General features: G+C 48.3%; 1 protein-coding gene across 1 annotated transcript in view; it reads right to left on the bottom strand.

Annotated features, from left to right (window-relative positions):
• PTPRT (protein tyrosine phosphatase receptor type T) overlaps window positions 1-19,130 on the bottom strand; it is a 337,632-nt gene that overhangs the window by 65,343 nt on the left and 253,159 nt on the right. The window contains exons 12-14 of the mRNA XM_081832270.1: window positions 16,878-17,053; window positions 14,517-14,604; window positions 484-560 (exon numbers count right to left, since the gene is read on the bottom strand). Coding sequence (XP_081688396.1) covers window positions 484-560; window positions 14,517-14,604; window positions 16,878-17,053 — 341 coding nt within the window. The remainder of the gene's footprint in view (window positions 1-483; window positions 561-14,516; window positions 14,605-16,877; window positions 17,054-19,130) is intronic.

Genomic DNA, 19,130 nt, shown 5'->3' with positions numbered 1-19,130 from the left:
GAACATATGACACTTACCACTTTCCAGTTTGCCCTGGAATTATTGATGTGCATAGCTTATCTTCCTGCTCAGGTTTTAAAGGGTAGAGACCATGGCGCTTTTAGTTTTATGGTTCCAATAGCATCTGGCACACAGCACGCACTTTTAAATTTGTGTTGCATAAATGGCTATACCTTCAAATGAATGAATGGATGGACAAACAGACACACGTACAAATGAATTAATGCGTGAATGAACAAGACGGGCAGCTGTCCTGGGGCCCCACAGAGCAGGCTACTCCAGCCAGCCCCAAAGAGGATGCAGCTTTCGATGGATAATCAACGTGGGTTATGCTAATTACACAAATCAGGGAGGGCCCAGACCCCTCTGGACACGTTCTGGGAGGGCCACCTTGTGGGGGAGGGAGGCTGGAGGACAGCCACAGGTCTCGAGCCTGCTACAACCAACCCCAGAGCCTGGCTGCCCAGCCCTGTGAAGACTCACATCAATGTAGTTGGCGTTGATGTAGTCGGAATGCGGGTCTCCGTCCAGCACCAGCAGCCTCACCCGGGAATGGTCGTCTGCAGAGAGAGAGCAGAAAACAAGGGGGGGCGGGTGGGAGTAGAAAGGAGCCTGCGGTGAGGGGCCAGCACTGCCCTCCTGCAGACCTACCATGCATTAGTAGTATGGGCATCGTGCTGCTTCTCACACACTCTCTCATTTGACCCCCGGCGCCACCCCATTATCATCCCCATTTACAGATGAGGCAGCTGAGGCTCGGGGAGATCATTGTGCCTTAAAAAGTACTGTGTGAGGGCGCCTGGGTGGCTCAGTTGGTTGAGCGACTGCCTTCGGCTCAGGTCATGATCCTGGAGTCCCGGGATCGAGTCCCGCATCGGGCTCCCTGCTCAGCGGGGAGTCTGCTTCTCCCTCTGACCCTCCTGCCTCTCATGCTTTCTGTCTCTCATTCTCTCTCTCTCAAATAAATAAATAAATAAAATAAATAAAAACAAAACAAAACAAAAAAAAAAGCACTGTGTGTACTCCTTCTCTTTTTCCACCTGCCCTTCTAGTTCTAGTTATGACCTACCTGGGTGAGTCACCTTGCTTCTTTAAGTCTTAGTGATTTGTCATTAAAAGGGCAGTAGAAATACCTTCTTCACACGACAGTGCAAGAGAGATCAAAACACTCAGGAGGCGAGAAGTGTCTGATCTGAACTAACATGCTCTGTTTTCATTATTGCATAAAAACGGCAAATTTACCTATTTTCCACATGTGTGCAAATGCTTTTCTTTTGCCTTTTGGAGAATTGTTGCAAATAGATTGTTGGCCACATATTGTTATCAATACAATCATTCAAGGGAAGCTGGCTCCATCATTATAAAAGAGGTCATCAATAACTGAAAACGTGTTCTGGAGAATACCATTTCAGCACAATCCAGGCATAAACAAGATTTGCAGGGTTTAGTCAATGGCACGTTTACTTCAAATAACATCAAATAAACACCATAAAAAAAACCCAAAAACCCTTGTGCAGAAGAATCAGGCTAATCCTTTACAACTAATTAAAGCGCGCTGTGATGCGCTAACAGACGCACACAAATGGAACACCCTGGCTGGGTCTGGTGGGAGCAGGGGCTCAGCTTGCTGTCTGGGTCCCTGTCACCCATCGCTGCATGTTCCTGCCTCCACTGTCTGGTCTAGGACAGGGCTAGGGTTCCTACTAAGGCATATGCAGCCCTTTGCAGTTTACAGGCATATCTATTACTACGAACCGGAAGCCCTGGAGAACAGGGCCATTACCACTCTGTTCCCTGTTTCATCCTCTCCGCCTCCACCTGCAGCAGGCACTCCACAAATCCTTAGTGAGAGCATGAGTGGATCACCTCGTTGGACTCTCACAGCGATCCCAGGAGACAAGCAGCATAGCTCTGTTACAAATGAGGACACCGAGGCTCACATGGACTGACTGGCCACATGGCCTGTGAGTGGTGGAACTTGAAAGAGAGGGTTCTCTGAACTCTGAGCTCAGACACTCCTGCTTCCAAAGAGGGGTCTAAGCAGGATATAGGAAGTGGCTTCAAGAGTACATGGCAGGGGGATTAATGCCAGAGAATTGGCCATCTGGTGATGGAAGAGCTGAGAAGCCAGAGAGAGGCTGTGTAACTCAGAGACCAGCACTAGCGAGGAGACGTTGCCTCCCTGGGGATGGTGGGGCAGATGGAGGAGGCGAGGTTATCAGAGCTGAGGGCTGGGGCCCCTGTGGAAACTGGAGCCTACGAGCCTCCCTGGTTGGAGCTGGAGAAAAAGAGGAGCCTCTCTTGCTGCTAAAGGAGGAGTCTGTGACTGGGACAGAGTGGGAGACATATCCCAGCTTCTTCCTTTCCCCGACTTCCAATCTCCCACCAGGGCATATCCTTGGCCAAAGCCAGCCAGATGCCAGCTGGCAAGAGACTGGGAAATGCAACCCACGGGTTGAACCCACAGGTCAGTAGAAGAGGAGAAAGCAAGGAATGGGTCCGAGATGGACAAACAGGCCCAGAACTGGACAGGACGCTACTTCATATCCATTATATAATTCAAAAATTAGTCCTTGACCGTGTGCCAGGCGCTATGATAGACACAGAGATATACCAGATGCCACTTTTCTTACTCCTCATGGGCGAGAGTTGCAGGTGGGAGGTCTAACTCATCTCTTTGGGGGTGATGGGGGAGTGGGGTGTGAAGTCAGAAGTCTGAAGTTCACCTTTATGGAGTTCATGGCCGGTGCTAGACTTTATAGACATGATCTCACCCAATCATTTATTCCTCAACATAGCTCTGTAGATTACTACAATAATACCATGATGATAAAGTATGTTGATTCTTCCCATTTCACAGATGAAGAAACAGGGGCTCAGAGAGGTTAAGCACGTTCCCAATGTTATGCAGCCTGCACGGGGCAGAACTGGGATTCTATCTCAGGTCCGTCTGAACCCAAAGCCCTGCTCCATCTACACACGGTGCTGTCCCTGGACTTCTAGCATCCAGCAGGCACTGCTCCTAGAGTCTGTGCAAATGGTTGGTCCCAGATTCTGCAGTATTCTAGCCCCAGGAGTGGTACCTCCCAGGCGACCACCATCCTGCTCCAGGAGCAAGGAGTTAGACAAGGCCCAGCGCCTGACTCCAAGCTGAGACTGTTAAGCCCCATTACCAGTGGTTACAAAAACAATAAGCCTTAAAAAAGTAAAAATGCACATTGTGCTTTCACTCATTGGTCTCACTAATGACTTATTGATTTAAAAATCTCCTTTATTTATTGAGTTATGACTGCCCCTGGGGTCTATAGCACTGGAAACAGAGATTCTGGTTTAAAATGTGGAGAGGGAATTTTCTTTAACATAAAATGAAAGTTAAAACCTGAAAGCAAAAATGATTTAAAAAACCAATAAGAAACAAACTTACTTAAGTTAAATATTCTTTTTTTTTAAAGACTTTATTTATTTGACAGAGAGAGACACAGCGAGAGAGGGAACACAAGCAGGGGGAGTGGGAGAGGGAGAATGTGGGACTCGATCCCAGGACCCTGGGATCATGACCTGAGCCGAAGGCAGTCGCTTAACCGACTGAGACACCCAGGCGCCCTAAGTTAAATATTCTTAAAGATGAAAGGGGCCTCTACCCACCAGAGGATGGTGTTTGTTGGTATTTTGTCTTCATCCATTCATGAAGAACCTACTATGTGCAGGCTGGTTGAATGGCCTAAGGAAGTATTGTCAAAATGATACTCATGCTTAAGGAATTTGTCGGTGTCGTGCGGGAGACAGATTGTACACAGAAGTAGAACTCCAAGGCCTAGAAAGTGGAGAAAGGAGGGCTTTGTGAAGCAGTATGTGAATGAGGAATTAAAAGTAGGCTAAGACTTGACCAGTGGACCCTTCCATCAGAGGGTACAAGGAAAGTGAAGACAATGCTCCTGAAAAAGCAAGCACACTGGGGAGGCTGAAAACCATCTCCTGTCTTATGGACACAGTGTGAGGGGATTAGCAACATGAGAAGAGAAAGAGGAGGTAGGCAGGGGTTGGGTTACAGAGGGCTCTCCACCCTGTATTAAGGCACTTAGATGCAAATACCCATGCTGGGCTCTGCAAGGCATCCAAATACGATACCTCTATTTTCTGAGGGTGTGGAAGGTTATTTTATTATGTAGTGACCAAGATTCACTCCCAGAGGGCTAACCTGTGGCAAATGGGATACACTGATGATGTGAGGTATGAAGCTGAGGGTCAGATCTGGGTTCAAATCTTAGCCCTATCACTTAGTAAGTCAATCGATCTCTCTTAGCTTGTGTTGCTTAACAAAGCAGAGCCAATACTATATAGCTCATGGAGTGCTGTGAGGGCGGGGATTAAATGAGAAAATGTAGGCATGAAAAGTGCGAGGGCCTTAAGAGAATGAAAAGACAAGCCACAGACTGGGAGAAAATATTTGCAGAATATCAGATAAAGGATTTGTATCCACAATATACAAAGAACTCTTAAATTCAACAACAAGAAAACAACCCTATTAAAAAATGGGCAAAAGGGCGCCTGGGTGGCTCAGTCGGTTAAGCGACTGCCTTTGGCTCAGGTCATGATCCTGGAGTCCCGGGATCGAGTCCCGCATCGGGCTCCCTGCTCGGCGGGGAGTCTGCTTCTCCCTCTGACCCTCCTCCCTCTCATGCTCTCTGTCTCTCATTCTCTCTGTCTCAAATAAATGAATAAAATCTTTAAAAAAAAAAAAATGGGCAAAAGATCTGAACAGACACCTCAGCAAAAAAGATACACAGATGGCAAATAAGTATATAAAACTAAGTATATAAAAAATGTTCAACATCATATGTTATTAGGGAATTTCAAATTAAAACAACAACAAGATATCTCTATAACACCTACTAGAATGGCCCAAGTCCAGAACACTGACAACACCAAACGCTGGTGAGGATATGGAGCAACAGGAACTCTCGGTTCATTGCTGGTGGGAATGCAAAATGGTACAGCTGCTTTGGGAGACCGTTTGGCAGTTTCTTTTAAAACTAAACATACTCTTATCATATGATTCCAGCAATTGCTGTCTTTGGTATTTACCCAAATGAGTTGGAAACTTATGTCCACACAAAAACTTGCACACAAATATTTATAGCAGCTTCACTCACAACTGCCAAAACTTAGAAAAAAAACCCCCAAGATGTCCTTCAATACATGAATGGATAGACAAATGTATACCCAGACAGTGGAATATCATCCAGTGATATTTAGAGATGAATGATCAAGCCATGAAAAGACATGGAGGAAACGTACATGCCTACTGCTAAGGGCACAAGCGAGTCTGCAAAGACTTCATACTGTGTGGTTCCAGCTCTATGACACTCTGGTATGGACAGAGTAAATAAGCAGTGGCTGCCAGGGACTTGGGGACAGGATGAACAGGTGGGACAGGGGCGTTTTAGGGCCCTGAAACGATTCTGTAGGATACTGTAATGGTGGTAATAATTCTCGTCATTCTCACAGTCAAGAGTAGCAAATAAAATGTCATCATTGTAGTGTAATGGTGGATACATGTCATTACACATTTTTAAAATCCCACTGAACTGCACAACACAAAGAGTAGACTCTAAACTATGGACTTTAGCTAATAATAAATGGATCAAGACTGGTTCATTAATTGTAACAAATGTATCACATGGACGTGAGGCGTTAATAACAGGGGAATCTGAATGTGGGAGGGAGGCAGGCAGCACACGGGAACTCACTCTGTACATTCTGCTCACTTCCTCTGAAACCCTAGACTGCTCTAAAAAAAAAAAGGTATTAGGACAGTGCCTGGTATGCAGCAGGTGCTTAATAAATGGTGGTTCTGGGCTGGACATGAGGCTCAGGGCTGAGACGCTTAGGAATGCGGTGTTCCCCACTTGCCCTTCTGTACCAGATGTAAATCCACCTTCTGCAGAGGCAAGGAGCCATGGTGAGTATTCTCGAAAGGGAAGAATTCAGCCGTTGGGCCTACCAGAAAGGCATTGCAAGGAATAGCAGTGTCCTCATGGTGTATTTATTCCTTCTGGGAGATGCTAATATTATTCTGTGTCCCCTTCTTCTTCTAACTTTACATAATTAGAAGGATAAAAAATTGTGTTTATCCACAGGCACACGGAGAAAGATGGGGCAGCAGGCGATGTGAAGGAATTTATACACGGTAATTTACAAGCAGCCCAGAACGTTCATTATGCTCTATCTACATTTCGCAAGCCTGAAAAACAGCTAATTTGGTACTCCTCGTTTGATATTCCAGACAAGATGCTGGGAAGAGTCACACAGAGGAGAAGCAAACTCGTCCATGGTGAGGTGAGAGGAGGCTGGCCCCACCTGGCTCTCAGAAGAGGTGGGAGACGGGCAAGAATAGGCTTGTGGGGAGGAGAAAACGGTGGCAGCCAGGGGAGGGGAGACATAGCTGCACAGATATGGAGATCCAAAGAGCTCCGCCGAATACAACTCTAGGGGAACAGAAACACCGCCCCTCTGGAATCAATCTGTTCCTTGTCATTTTAGGACAAAGACCAGTGGTATGTTGCTAAATGTTTAACAAACAGCTCTCTGGAGGGAAAAAAGGCCCTGATCGGTACAGTCTGCTGATTTCTGTGGTATAAATACTCCCACCATGACTAATTTCAAGCTACCAACATGGCATCAACTAGCTCACAAAATTCCTGAAAATTTAACAATCTGTTCTTGCAAGCTGGTATGAATCAGCTCAGGACACCACTAACAGGGAACAAAGCCCACAATGCTTTGCATGATCTGATGGTTTGGGACCCATTTCCCAGTCTAGCCTCATGCTCCGCCCCCAAATACTATGCTGATAACTATGCTCTTCTTTCAGTTGCTCAAATGCACAATGTCTGCTCTGACCACAGGGCCTTTGCACATGTACAGGAATACCCCCAACCCACCTCCACAAGTCTGGCAACATCTTATTCTTCAGGTCTCTGCTCCATGTTCCTTACTCAGGAAGTCTCCTGTGATCTCTCCACCTCAGACTCTGAGAGCTCCCTGTACTTTTCTTCAGAACTCTTAGAGCGGCTCTATTTCTGTGACTACCCGATTAACCTGTGGCTCCCCTTCACATCCTATTTACTGAACTCCTCTACAGTGTGTGGCACATGGCAGGTACTCAATAATTATTTAATAAGTGAATTCGTATTTGTGTCTGAGAGGCTGAGAAAGGGCCAGGACCCCTTGCTTAATAGTCATACAGTTGATTTTAGGTAACCTGGCCTGGGACCCAAGGCTCTTTCCTCTACACAGAACTGGAAGGGTGTGCCTGGATCCTGTGCTCAAATACCCCCTTTCCCCATAGCTGATCCATTACCCCCCTGCAGACCCATTCTGTCCTGTCCCCAGATTGGCAGCCAGTTCTGCCTCTGCAGGAGAGACTAGGGGATCGGTAGACTCTGGAGGCAAGTGGGACATCTGTCATACACTAATCACATCACCTGGGGCAAGTTCCTTACCTTACCTGAGTCTCACTTTATCCAACTATAGCATCTAAATCCTATCTACCTTTGCAGATGGACTGCAAGGATTAAAAGAGGTGAGATAGGAAGGCACCTGGTGTGTTGTCAGAAATCGAACTTAAGTATGTAAATTCAGTTTAATTATTATTCTAGATCAGTGGTTCTCAAAATGTAGTCCCTTGACTAATAGCATCAGCAAAGCCTGGGAGCTTGTCAGAAATGCAAATTCTTAAGTCCCAGCCCAGACCGGCTGAATCAGAAACTCCGGTGTGGGGCCCAGAAATATGTATTTTAACAAGCCCTCTAGGAGATGCTAATGCACACTCCAGTTTGAGTGTGCAGATCAATGTTCAATTATGTAGCATCAAAGTGCCCTTGTTATTCACTTCAATTTGTCTTGGGAAAGACCAAAAGATCCTTCTGGAATTGGGCCCTGAGACTAGATGCCCACCTTGCGTTAGGTGGTGAGGCAGAGGAATTTATCTGTGTGGAGTACGTACGATGGATACCATGCCATTTGATTGTCATGGTAACCCTGTGAGGTAGGGTGTGTGTGTGTGTGTGTGTGTGTGTGTGTGTGTGTGTGTGTGTGTGTGTGTGTGTGTGTGTGTGTACTTTCGCACAGAGTGGTGGGATCCCTACTCCTCCTGAAACCTCAAGACCCGCTGCCCCCACACCCCTTCCATGCCAGTTCTGACTCCAACACTGCCCATCCCATTGTACCCACATCCCCATTCTGGAGGAGAGTGTTATTTCCTCTTGTGTGCCATTCTTTCTCTCCAAACAAACCACAACCTCTGCTCCCCTCCTCCCCCTGGAAAGGTAGCCCAACAAATGGGTCTTCTCAAGTGGAATCCACTTAAGAAGAGAATCACTTGAGAGAGTTGGGGCTGGGGAGAGACTATCACTTAGATATATGATGTGCTTTCTTCCTGTCTTCTGGGCACTCAGGAGGTTAAAGAAAAGGTACAATTTTTCAGAGAAAAGAGATTTGGCTCATTACAATGAACTATGGAGCTGAAATATCATTTCCTAGAAGGATTGGAAATGTTAATGCCATCATCTTGCACGAGTGGATAGGGAGGAGGCAGACAATTCCACTGAGTCTGCCTGGTACCTCATTGAAGCTAAAGGTCTGCACCTTCAATCTTGATTGAATTACCACTATCAAGAGACAGGGTGGCTGGGGTAGGAGAGGGAAACAGCCCAGCAGGCTCTGTACCTCCTTGCTGTGCCCATTCTGTGCCGGCTGAGGTTGGGTGGCTCCCCTCTGCAGGGACCTACTTGGAGCCTTTGAGGGGGTGTAGAGGGGTTAGGCATAGAGGGGCAGAGTGCTGGGAGAAGTGAGAGGCACAGAGGACCACCTGATGCATTTACTGCTTCATCCTAAGCAGGCTGTCCAGCCCACACTCCACTAAGGGAACTTTCTGGAGAGGAGGAAGGTTTCTCATTCAGGTTCCTTTGGAAGCAGAATCTGAGACAAGGACTTGAGCGCAAGTAGTTGGTATGGGAGGTGATCCCCGGAAGTGGGAAGGGGAATGAGAAGGAGATGGAGAAAGGAAGGAATCTGGTAAGGGGTGTGTCGTCAAGCAAGCTACCACTGCAGACCACTGTGGCTTCATCCTGCTGAAAGCTCCAGTGGGTTTTTCTGCCTCAGGGCAGAGAGACCAGGGTGCTCACACACCACTCTCTTAGTCAATGGCTGAAGGCTGCTCCTGGGGATGGTTCATCTCTCGGCACTTCTGGCTTGCCCTGTAGGCAGGCAGAGAGGGCTCCAGTGGCCAGAACAAATCTTCCGAAGAACCAGGGCACTGACGACTTCTGTACTAAGACCCATGTGTAGGGTCCCACCCCCGCCTCAGAGACCCCAAAGGAGAAGGCAGACTGAGAGTCAGAAGCACTGGACAAGGTGTCTACTTTGTCATCCCAGGTCTGTCTTCCCAGGAATCAGCAGAGAAACCACTGTGAGAAAAGCCTCTGGGTTTGTTTTGAACCTGAGTTCCTCCCCCAGAAGTGAGTCTGAAGAGCTCATCCCAGTCGGCCATTTGTTCTGAGGTTGGAGCCCTTAGCATGATGTGTCTTGATGCAGAAGGATTCCTTGCCAGGGTCACTTGGTACCCCAGCCGCTACAAGCCAGGAGGGCTGGGTGTGACCATCCTACAGACTTGCTGTGTGACCTGGGCCGGGAACTCTACATCTCTGGACCATTACTCCTCACCAGTGAACTCAGAGAGGCTGGACTAAGTCTCAGCTGGGTTTAAAAGTCTCTACACTGGATTTGGATTCAGTAGTTATTCATCTTAATTTCCCCCCTGTACACTGAGAGAGGAGAAACTGAGGGTCAGAGAGATGAAGTGACCTTGCCGAAGGTCATGCACCCAGTCAAGGGTGGAACTGAGACTAGAACCCGGCTCTGCCTGAGCCCATGTCCAGTATTCTAGTACACCCGGGCCCAGTGGACTAGGTCTGCAGATTCCCTTGTCCTCTGGCTTCGGGTTGGGTTTGGCCAATGGAAAGCCCCTGCAGGAACTGGACCAAAAGAGAATGTGACCAACGTATGCTTACTTCCTCAGCTCTTCACATCCCCCTCCTTGAGCGTCTCATCTGTTTCCTGCTGGGACCCTGACAGAGTTGATGAAACCTGCAACCTCTGCAATCGCTTCCTCTCCTCGCTGTAACTTCTTCCCACCAGCCCAGGGAGCCCCCTCCAAAAGAACATCCACATGGGAACGCTGGGGTATTATTGAAATTTCCCCTTGTCCACAGTCTCTGCCCCAGAGCTGCTTGAATGCAAAGAACTCTTTGTTCTGGATCTCCATTCACTTCCTTCCCTTTCATTTCCTTGTCATCCCACCCCTGGAAACCCCACTGTCTCTGCTACCAAATTCTAGACAGCCTCATTTGGAAGAAAGGGCTAATTTAACCAAGGTTTCTCTTTCATTGTTTCATTTGCAAGCAGTGCCTTCCCTCTTCCTCTTCCCCTTTAATCTTCTCTGTCTTCCTGGCCTGGGCCTTTGTCCTCCACTCCAGCCTCCCAGAGCTCCGGGTTCCTTAAGATGCTAATCACACCCCGTTTTCTTCTTGTGCCAAGAATATTTCTATTTATCAAGCCGCGACAGACTTTGCCTTTGGGAGGGACACATACAAGGACAGGAACACTTTCCATTCCTCGGGGCTGTCTCCCTTTTCCCTTTCTCATTTCAATTCTAGGAGTCTTTCTTTGCTTGGTTCCTCGGTATGTCTTCCAGGGTTTTTGAATGCACGGGTTGCCTGATCCTGTCTCCTTTTTAGGGAGTGCAGACCCACCCAGGCCGCAGTATCCTGTAGAATTACTGACCCTTCCGTGAGAAAGGAGATTCAGGTTTGTTCGAGCCCGTCAGGGTGGTAACGTTAGGTGTTTGAATTCCCTCTGCCTCCTTTGGGTTTTCCCAGAAGGAGATGCGAGAGGAGGATCCTGGTGCACATAGTTTATGCAGGAAGGGGGCACCAGCAGGAAGGGGGGCAGGGAGGCGGCCGAGAGAATGTAGCCCCCAAGGGGGAGTTTTCAAGCCCGTTCCTGCGGTGGGAAACGGCAGCCCAGGCCCTGACGGAACTCTGGAAAAGGTGAAGAACACACCCTCAGTGGGATGGGAAGGAGCTGGGCTATTTCATTGGCTAGGGAAAGACTGCCTTTTGCACAGAGTGTCTTGCCCCAGCTTGGGAGCAGGTCCTCAGGTGACAGGGCAGCACGAGGGGGAAGCAAGTGAGGTGTCCAGGGCATACACCTCAGTGAGGCGCTTGCTCTCAGGGTCATGCAGCCGAGCACAGCATCTCCTTGAATGTTGCACTCTGGGTGCCTCGCTCGCTCACCTTAGTCCCGGCGCAGGATGCCAGACTGCCTGCTGGTTCCAAACACCAGGTGGTGAGGCCGTGGGGTGTGGGTGGGATGCATGCTGACAGCGTCTTCTGCACCCCCAGTGATGGAGTTCAATCCCTTTCATTGTTTTCCTTGCTACTTGGAATCCTGCCTTCCAAGACGCAGCTCTCACACGGGACAGGATGGTTCTCTTCCGGCCCTTTCCTGTGTCCTGTCTCTCTGCCCCCACTCAGGCTCAGTAGCTTTTTCCTACTGGCAAATCTTTGTGCCCCCTGTCATCCTGCTCCAGCTTACCTCCCTCCATGCTTCCTGAATATTCTCTCCTTTATTTGAGAAGCCAGAAGGGAGAGGTCCATGGCTGAAGCCCTTCGGGGTCTTGCAGAGAGTCTGCTTTCCAACATTAAGTTCCTATTTACTGAGCCCCAACCATATGCCAGGTTTGGGGACACAGAAGTACAGTCATCTTCCTGCTGTCACAGAGCATCTATTCCAGTGAGGAAAACAGGCAGTCAACAGATAGTCATCCAAATGCCTCTCAAATCACAATGATGACGAGGGTTAAGGAGAAGACAGGCAGTGTGCCCAAGGAGTGAATAATGAGGTTTTGACCAAATTTGAAGGGCCTGAGGAATTCCCTGAAGAAGTGATGACCAAGAAGGATCTGAAGAATAAGTAGAACTTAGCAGAGCAAAGTGAGGGGGGAAGGGCACTTTGATAGAGTACACAGAGTGTGCAAAGGCCCTGTGGCATGAGTGAGCACAGAAAGCTCAAGGGACTGAATGAAGATCAGTGTGGCTTAATTGAGGACACTGGGATGGAGAGGACACGATATGAAATGGGAGTGGAGAGGTGGCTGAGGGCCTTTGGATAATGAGTGCTTAGAAATGCAGGAAAGCCATTTGAAGGGCTTTCAATAGGAAAATGACACGATCCAATTCCCATTTTGAGGATGTCCCTCTGGCTTCTGTCAGAGATCAGATAGGTGGAATTTGGGGTCAGATTAGGTGTGCAGCAGTAGGAAGAAGGCTGGGCGGAGTCCAGGTGAGACCTGACAATGGCTTGGGCAAAGGTCCTGGATGCCAAGGATGAGAAGGGAAGTCTGGAAGACAGACAGCTTGGTGTGGCTTTTCATCCTTAGCCCCCACAGGCTTTTGCGTGGATACCTGGCCCAGGCTGGATATCCTTGTCTCTCAGGGAGGCAAAGGCTCTTCACTGTGCTCTAGTCATTTATCTTTTCTTATCTGCGCAACGCCCTGGGAGGAAGACATCATTGTACCCAATTTACAGAGAGACGACTAAGGTTTGGTGTGAGCACCTAAGGTCTCACAGCCTATAATTTAGTGGCCCCTCTCTAAACTCACAATCTGAAAGGGGGAATGGACAAGTGGCCAGATATTTTAGGGAATGGTATGCACAGTGCTCGAGCAGAGGATGGTCAGAGTGAGCAGCTACCTGTGCCCAGCGCAGGAGCTCTGTGGGAGCAGAGACTGAGGGTCCAGCACAGGGCCTGGCTCAACGGAGGCCCACGAGTTATGGGTCTTAATAACACACTTCCTGATTGTTCGAGCATCTCTTTCCAACGCTTCACTTGCAATAAATCTTGCTGCCTGCATTACTGTCTTCCAAGAGACAAATTATAAATGTTTTCTGATTAGTTCTACCATTCATAGCCCATTCCTAAATCAGCACAGGAAACAGCTAAGCTAAAACTTCTGCCTCTTTCTTCCTTTGCAAGCTGCCTGTATCTTATGTTTTCTTCCTCCAAGTTTTTTTCTTAGGCAATGTCTAGACAGTTAAACAAAACAAAACACTGAACTGTGCTAGAAATAATTTGTTATTCAAGGTCTTTTTTCCCCCTCTGTTTCTGGCTAGATGGGGTAATCCTGAGAGCTGAGACCAGAAATGCAATGCACACAATTGGTGAGATGTCAAAAGGTCCAGGTTGAGTACACCATGGCAGACAAAGGCTGTTGTCAACTCTGTTCTAATCAGACCATGCGCTCAACATTTTGTATGAGGTAACTTTGTCCTCTCTGTATTTATGCTGCTTTGAAGGCTGTACATACCAATATTTGGCAGTGATGATACCGTGTGACCTCTCCTCTCTCCCTGCCTCATCATCTAGCACTGAATATTATGCACAGTCACACACAAATGTTGGCACTGTCCTTGTTCAGGCCTCATTGTCCCTCGCTGGGACCACTGCAGTAGCCTCCTGACCAGTCCCTCTGCCTCCGGTCTCTCACACTCTAATCCACTCTCCCAATCAGCTACCCTAGTGATCTTTCAAAACTGGACATCTGATCATGCCCATCCCCCCACCAACCCAGTTTATCCCATGTCCCCAGATGGGTAGTCAGTGATTTCTGGTTAAAAGAAGGTGGAATTGGGGTGCCTGAGTGGCTCAGTCATTAAGCGTCTGCCTTTGGCTCGGGTCATGATCCCAGGGTCCAGGGATCGAGCCCCGCATTGGGCTCCCTGCTCAGCGGGAAGCCTGCTTCTCCCTCTCCCACACCCCCTGCTTGTGTTCCCTCTCTCGCTGTGTCTCTCTCTGTCAAATAAATAAATAAAATCTTCAAAAAAATAAAAGGTGAAATTATATATCTGTACTGATCTTCAGGGACCACGAGAAACTAACTCTATGGCCAAGAGTAATGGCGCCAAGCACTGGGCAAAGGTTCATGTACCTTTTTAAAATAACCCTGTCTTTGTTGTTTGTGTCATTTCCGAGGGAAGAAACTGAAGCTTAGAGAGGTCAGGTAACTTGCCCAGGGCCCCATAGCTGGGATGGAAGCCCAGGCAGTCTGACTCCACAGGGCTCAAACCGCTCCGCTTCACTGCCTTCATCAAACCACGTATGAGCGGTGATTACAGGAATGTTAAAGCTCGTTGTCGAGCAAAAGGCAATGACCTTGCATGCCTCCCCAATCTCAGTACAAAACATGTTTTCCTCCTGCAGGCTCAGGGCCACCAAGTGTCTTGGCCAACGCAGGGCCTGCGTGGCAGACACTCACCTTACAACAGCCACCACCCTAGCAGTGGGGGCCGGCAGAAGTCATGATGCCTTAAACCATGTCCCTTGTGTGACCAGAGTTGCCTTGGGCTCCTCTGGGCCCTGAGCTGGCTGCTCCCCAAACCCTCAGGGCTCTTACAGGAGATGATGTTTCCGTATCGATTCTTATTGCGGTTTTCATCCTCTTTGGCTGTGTCCCACGAAGCTGTCTGCCCCTCTGGTAAGGCCTAAAAGAGGAAGAATAGAGTGGTTAGAACGGCCTGAGATAGGGGCTTTCTCCATGTGTAGATGAGCCGGGGGGTGTGGGGGGGGATCAGATCCACTGGGATGGGTCACTCAGTATAAAGGGCTCCGCGTTCTTGGATGTGGCCTGGGGAGAACGTAGACTTGGCCCCTTCGTGGACTTATCCACTCGTTCATTGACTCAAATGTCATTGATGCCTTCTGTGTGTCCAGAGTCCAAATCTGGCCCAGTACGGGACTCATTTGCTCATTAACTCATTCATTCATTCGACGGGTATTTATTGAGTCCCTAATATGTATTCGGCGCTGTTGTAGGTACTCAGGATACAGAGAAATAGGCAAAGTCGCCTTTGAGCTTCCAGTCAACTGGGCGACGCCGCAAGTAAAAGAGCAAACATATATAATTTCAGATTGTGGAAAGTGCTATGAAGAAAATTAATCAGGGAGAAGGGATAGTGATGGAGGATGAGAATTTCTTCAGATTATACAGTCTGGGAGGGCTTCTCTGAGAAGGGAACAGTTAACCTAACTCCTTAATCATGTGAAAAAGCCAGTTGTGCCAAAAGCAGGACGTGCTTTCCAGGCAGAGGGAAGAGCAGGTGCAAAAGAGGTAACCAAATGACCGTATTCAAGGGTGAGGCAGGGAGAGCAGTGGTGAGAGCATCTGGGTGGGCTGGGACAGTTCAGGCTCTGTAAGGTATTGTGGTCACTGGTAACGAGTTGGATATCATTCTAAGTGAGATGGAAAGCCTCTGGAGGGTTTTGAGCAGTGCAGTTAGCTGATCTGATTTAGGTTTTACATTCTGGCTCATGTATGGGATGCAGGCTCTTAGGAGGCCCGGGGAGGAAGCAGGGAGATCAGTTAGGAAGCTGTTGCAATAGTCCAGGTAAGAGATGAGGGCACCTTGGCCCCTTTACCAGGATGGTGGCAGTAGATGTAGCGAGAAGTGATTATTTTCAGGATGTTCAGTTGAATACTGTAGATTTTGGTTCCCTCAGAAGCAGACTTGGAAACAAGGATTTGAATATGAGATCTTCTTTGGAGGCAATCCTAAGGAGCATGGGTGGGAGAGTGGGGGAAATGATACAAACACGGGAAGGAAGTCAGTCCAAGTATCTCAGTGAACAAGTCAGCACCGTGTACACCTGGGGTTTAATCTCACTGGCCCACCGCGTGTTGGGGTATTTACCCACAAATTCCCATTGACCATTGGTTGAGGACAATGCTTAGGAAATCCCTTGGCACTTCTGCCATGCTCTGCAGGTAAGCTGTGCATATTCTCTAAGAAAGTCCTTGGGCAACAAGCCACAGGTGTTTCTAGGTGGCTGGCATTGGGTGAGCGTGCATGGGAACATGAATGTAGAGGGGACAGGGGCAGGCCAACACATCTGCTGTAGGTGTGGACTATGAAGGAAAGAGGGATGAAGGCTGGCTCCTAGACTGTTGGCTTGAAGAAGTGAGTGGAGAGCCGTGGCATTTGCAGAGATGGAGAAGAAATACAAGGGGAGAAAGAGACCGGAGAGGCAGGAATTACGTGTTGTGTTCTGGGCACATTGAGTGCTTAGAACAGCGCCTGGCCCTTGCTGAGTGCTGTGTGCTTCTTGCCATGTCCCACACAGTGAGAACAGTGTAGCAGGGGCCATGTTTGAGATGACTAGTCGACATCCATGCTGAGTACGAAGTTGGACATAGAAGCTCACAGTCAGAGCTGGGGGAAGGGGTGGGAGTCATCAACCCAAGAGGAGACAGACAAGTCCACAACCATGTGGAACGATTAGCAGAGTTATGAGCCAAGAGCTATGGAAACACAGGGGCAGGTGAAGTTGCTTCTCTCACAGAGAACGAAGATGGGCATTCAGGGGAGCAGGAACAGCTGTAGGAAAGCTCCAGAAGCATGAAGACCTGGCCACATTTTGATTACTCTTTCCACCCTGCACCCTGTGGCGTGGGCTGAATGCCCTGCTTGTGGGCCCTGCACTGCTTCTGAGGGCTGGACCTGCAATACCGTCAGTCTACACAGCTCCCTGTCTGCAGCTCAGGGGAAAGGAGCATCCACTCACCTTATTACACTGGCCTTGCCTTTTCCCATCCATCCCTTACTAGGTTCAGCCCCAATAAGCAGTCCATAAGCCAAACAGTCAGAAATTCCATCAGTGGGCTGTGTTTCATAGGCAGGCAGCACAACTGCCTGTGAAAAGCCCAGCTCATGCACAGTACCCCCTTTCTTGCTCCCAGTCTCCCATGTGTTAAGCCAACCTGGGCGGGTCTTCTAGAGAAGAGGTAGGCACACTTTCTGTAATGGGTCAGAGACTGGGCAGCATGGGCTTTGTAGGCCAAGTACTCCATGCTGCGGCCACTCAAACTCTGGTTGCAGAGTGAACGCAGTGACAGACAAAAGGCAAACAAATGGGCATGGCTATGTTCTGATGAAACTTTATTTACCAAAACAGGTGTTGGGTTGGATTAAGCCTGTGGATGCACTCTGCCGACCTTTTTTCTAGAAGCGTGACCATGATCCTCAACTCTGCAGTGGTTGGGTACGTAGAACTAGTCCTCATTCTGCGACCTCGCCATTCTAGATGGAATGGAGATGGGGTGGGAGGCCCTTGCCTGAGCTGCCTGGCGAAGCTGTGTTCTCCAACCTCGCTTTCCCCAGGGTTTCAGAAGGGGGGTACTAGATTGTCTTCCCAATCTCTGCCCTAAATCTGAGTGTGACAAAAATGCCACGGAGAGAGGAAAGTGCTTACTTTTCAAACGGAGGGCCTGTCTCTCCTTTTTCTCCTCGTCCTCTTCCTCCTCCTTCCTCCTCATTACAAATGACCATCTCCCTGCACCCCCCTTGCCACTTGTGTAGGACAGCTCTTGATTGCAAATGGTTCTTGCTTTTTACATGTAACTCTTGGAACTCAGATTCCAGCCTGGGGCCTCATTCTCCTGGCCAGGCCCGCTAGCACCAGCTGTTGCAGACAACTGCCGGGCCCACATAGTCCTGGCTCTCCGCAATGGTGGGCTGTGACTGTCTCACAGGTAACACTGGACTTCTCAAGGTTTAAGCCCACTCTGGGGATGGATGTTCTACCTGAAACTCTCTGTGATAAAAGCCAACTGTTCATTCCATTATATCCACCCCAAAGTGGTATGAAACCAAGAATAGGACGCTCCAAATATTTTCATAATTATTTTGGGGGAAAAAATCTGTTGAGTACCTACCATGGGCTAGGGTTTCAGTTATAATTCGCTGAGAGTTTTGTTATGGCTGTACATTAGAATCATCTGATGGAAGCTTTAAAACTCCCAAAGCCACGGCCCTATTAAGTTCAGTCAGACTCTCTGGGGATGGGACGCAGGCCATCAGCAGGGTTTAAACTCCCTGGGTGATTCTAATGCACAGCCACAGTTCTTGCAAATAGTGAATTTACCTGGAGAAACACTTTCCCATGAGTCTCCTCACTGGTTTCTCTTGCTTTGGTTTTGTCCCCTCCAATCCATTCTCAACTGTAATCAGAGAGATCTTTCTAAAATGTGAATAGGACCCAGTTACTCCCCTTGCCATTATCTTCAGGATAAATTCTAGTCTTTAATTCAAGGTCCCTAATGACTTCACCCTACATGCCCCTCCAGCCTCATTTCTTGCCCTTATATTAATATTCCAAAGATAAGGAACTAAACGTAAGGCCCACAGACAATTTCAGGTGTTTCAAACTTCTGAGACTGACTTTATATATGCCGTTCCCTCTGCCTGAAATTCTCTTTCACCTGAGTCTGCCTGGAATACTCCTACATACCCTTTAAAACCCATTTCAAGCATCTTCTGTTTTGTGAAAACTTCCCTGCTAACCCTCCCACCACTCCATTTCATCCCCAGCTAGTCGGTCACTTCTATTATTAGATGGACTCCTTTATATCTAATAATTTGAAAGTCTTGTCTCCCAACTTGATGATGGGCTACTCCAGGAAAAGGGCAGCATCTTATTCATGTCTGTCTCTCCAGAGCCCAATACTGGCCTATACTTCATATGTACCTGAATCCCCTTTAGAATAAATGAATGGATTGGACAGACGGTTGAAAATATTAGTGGGTAAGGTGGCTTCTGTGCAGTCTCTTTAATCTCAGAGGTGTAAGTGACCTTGAAAATTATCTGGTTGTGTTCCCTTCCACAGTGGCCTTCTGGGCAGTGGACAAGCTGATCCATAGCATCTGCTACTTGGATACCCTCAGTGACAGAGAGCTCACTACCCCACAATGCTTCCTGTCTCACTTATGGACAGTTTGGACAGTGTTTTGTTCCTCTGCCACTATGTACTTTGCCTTTGCCCTATGCTATGGGGGACCCACAGAATTAGCATGCACCACGTGTGCTGCAACACTGCCGAGATTTGACGAAGACCGCTGTCCACCCCCAGAGTCCTTAAATGGCACAGTTTGGGAGCTGTCTCAACATCCGGACCATACCCTTCAGGAGGCACCCGGCATGCTGATATCCTTCGAAAAATCTTTTTTTTTTTTTT

This window comes from Leptonychotes weddellii, chromosome 10 (assembly GCF_054177405.1).
Source record: "Leptonychotes weddellii isolate Sample4059 chromosome 10, ASM5417740v2, whole genome shotgun sequence".
NCBI classification, from domain to species: domain Eukaryota; kingdom Metazoa; phylum Chordata; class Mammalia; order Carnivora; family Phocidae; genus Leptonychotes; species Leptonychotes weddellii.
The sequence above is the reverse complement of the archived record's forward strand: the minus strand, read 5'-3'. Positions and strand labels throughout refer to the sequence as shown.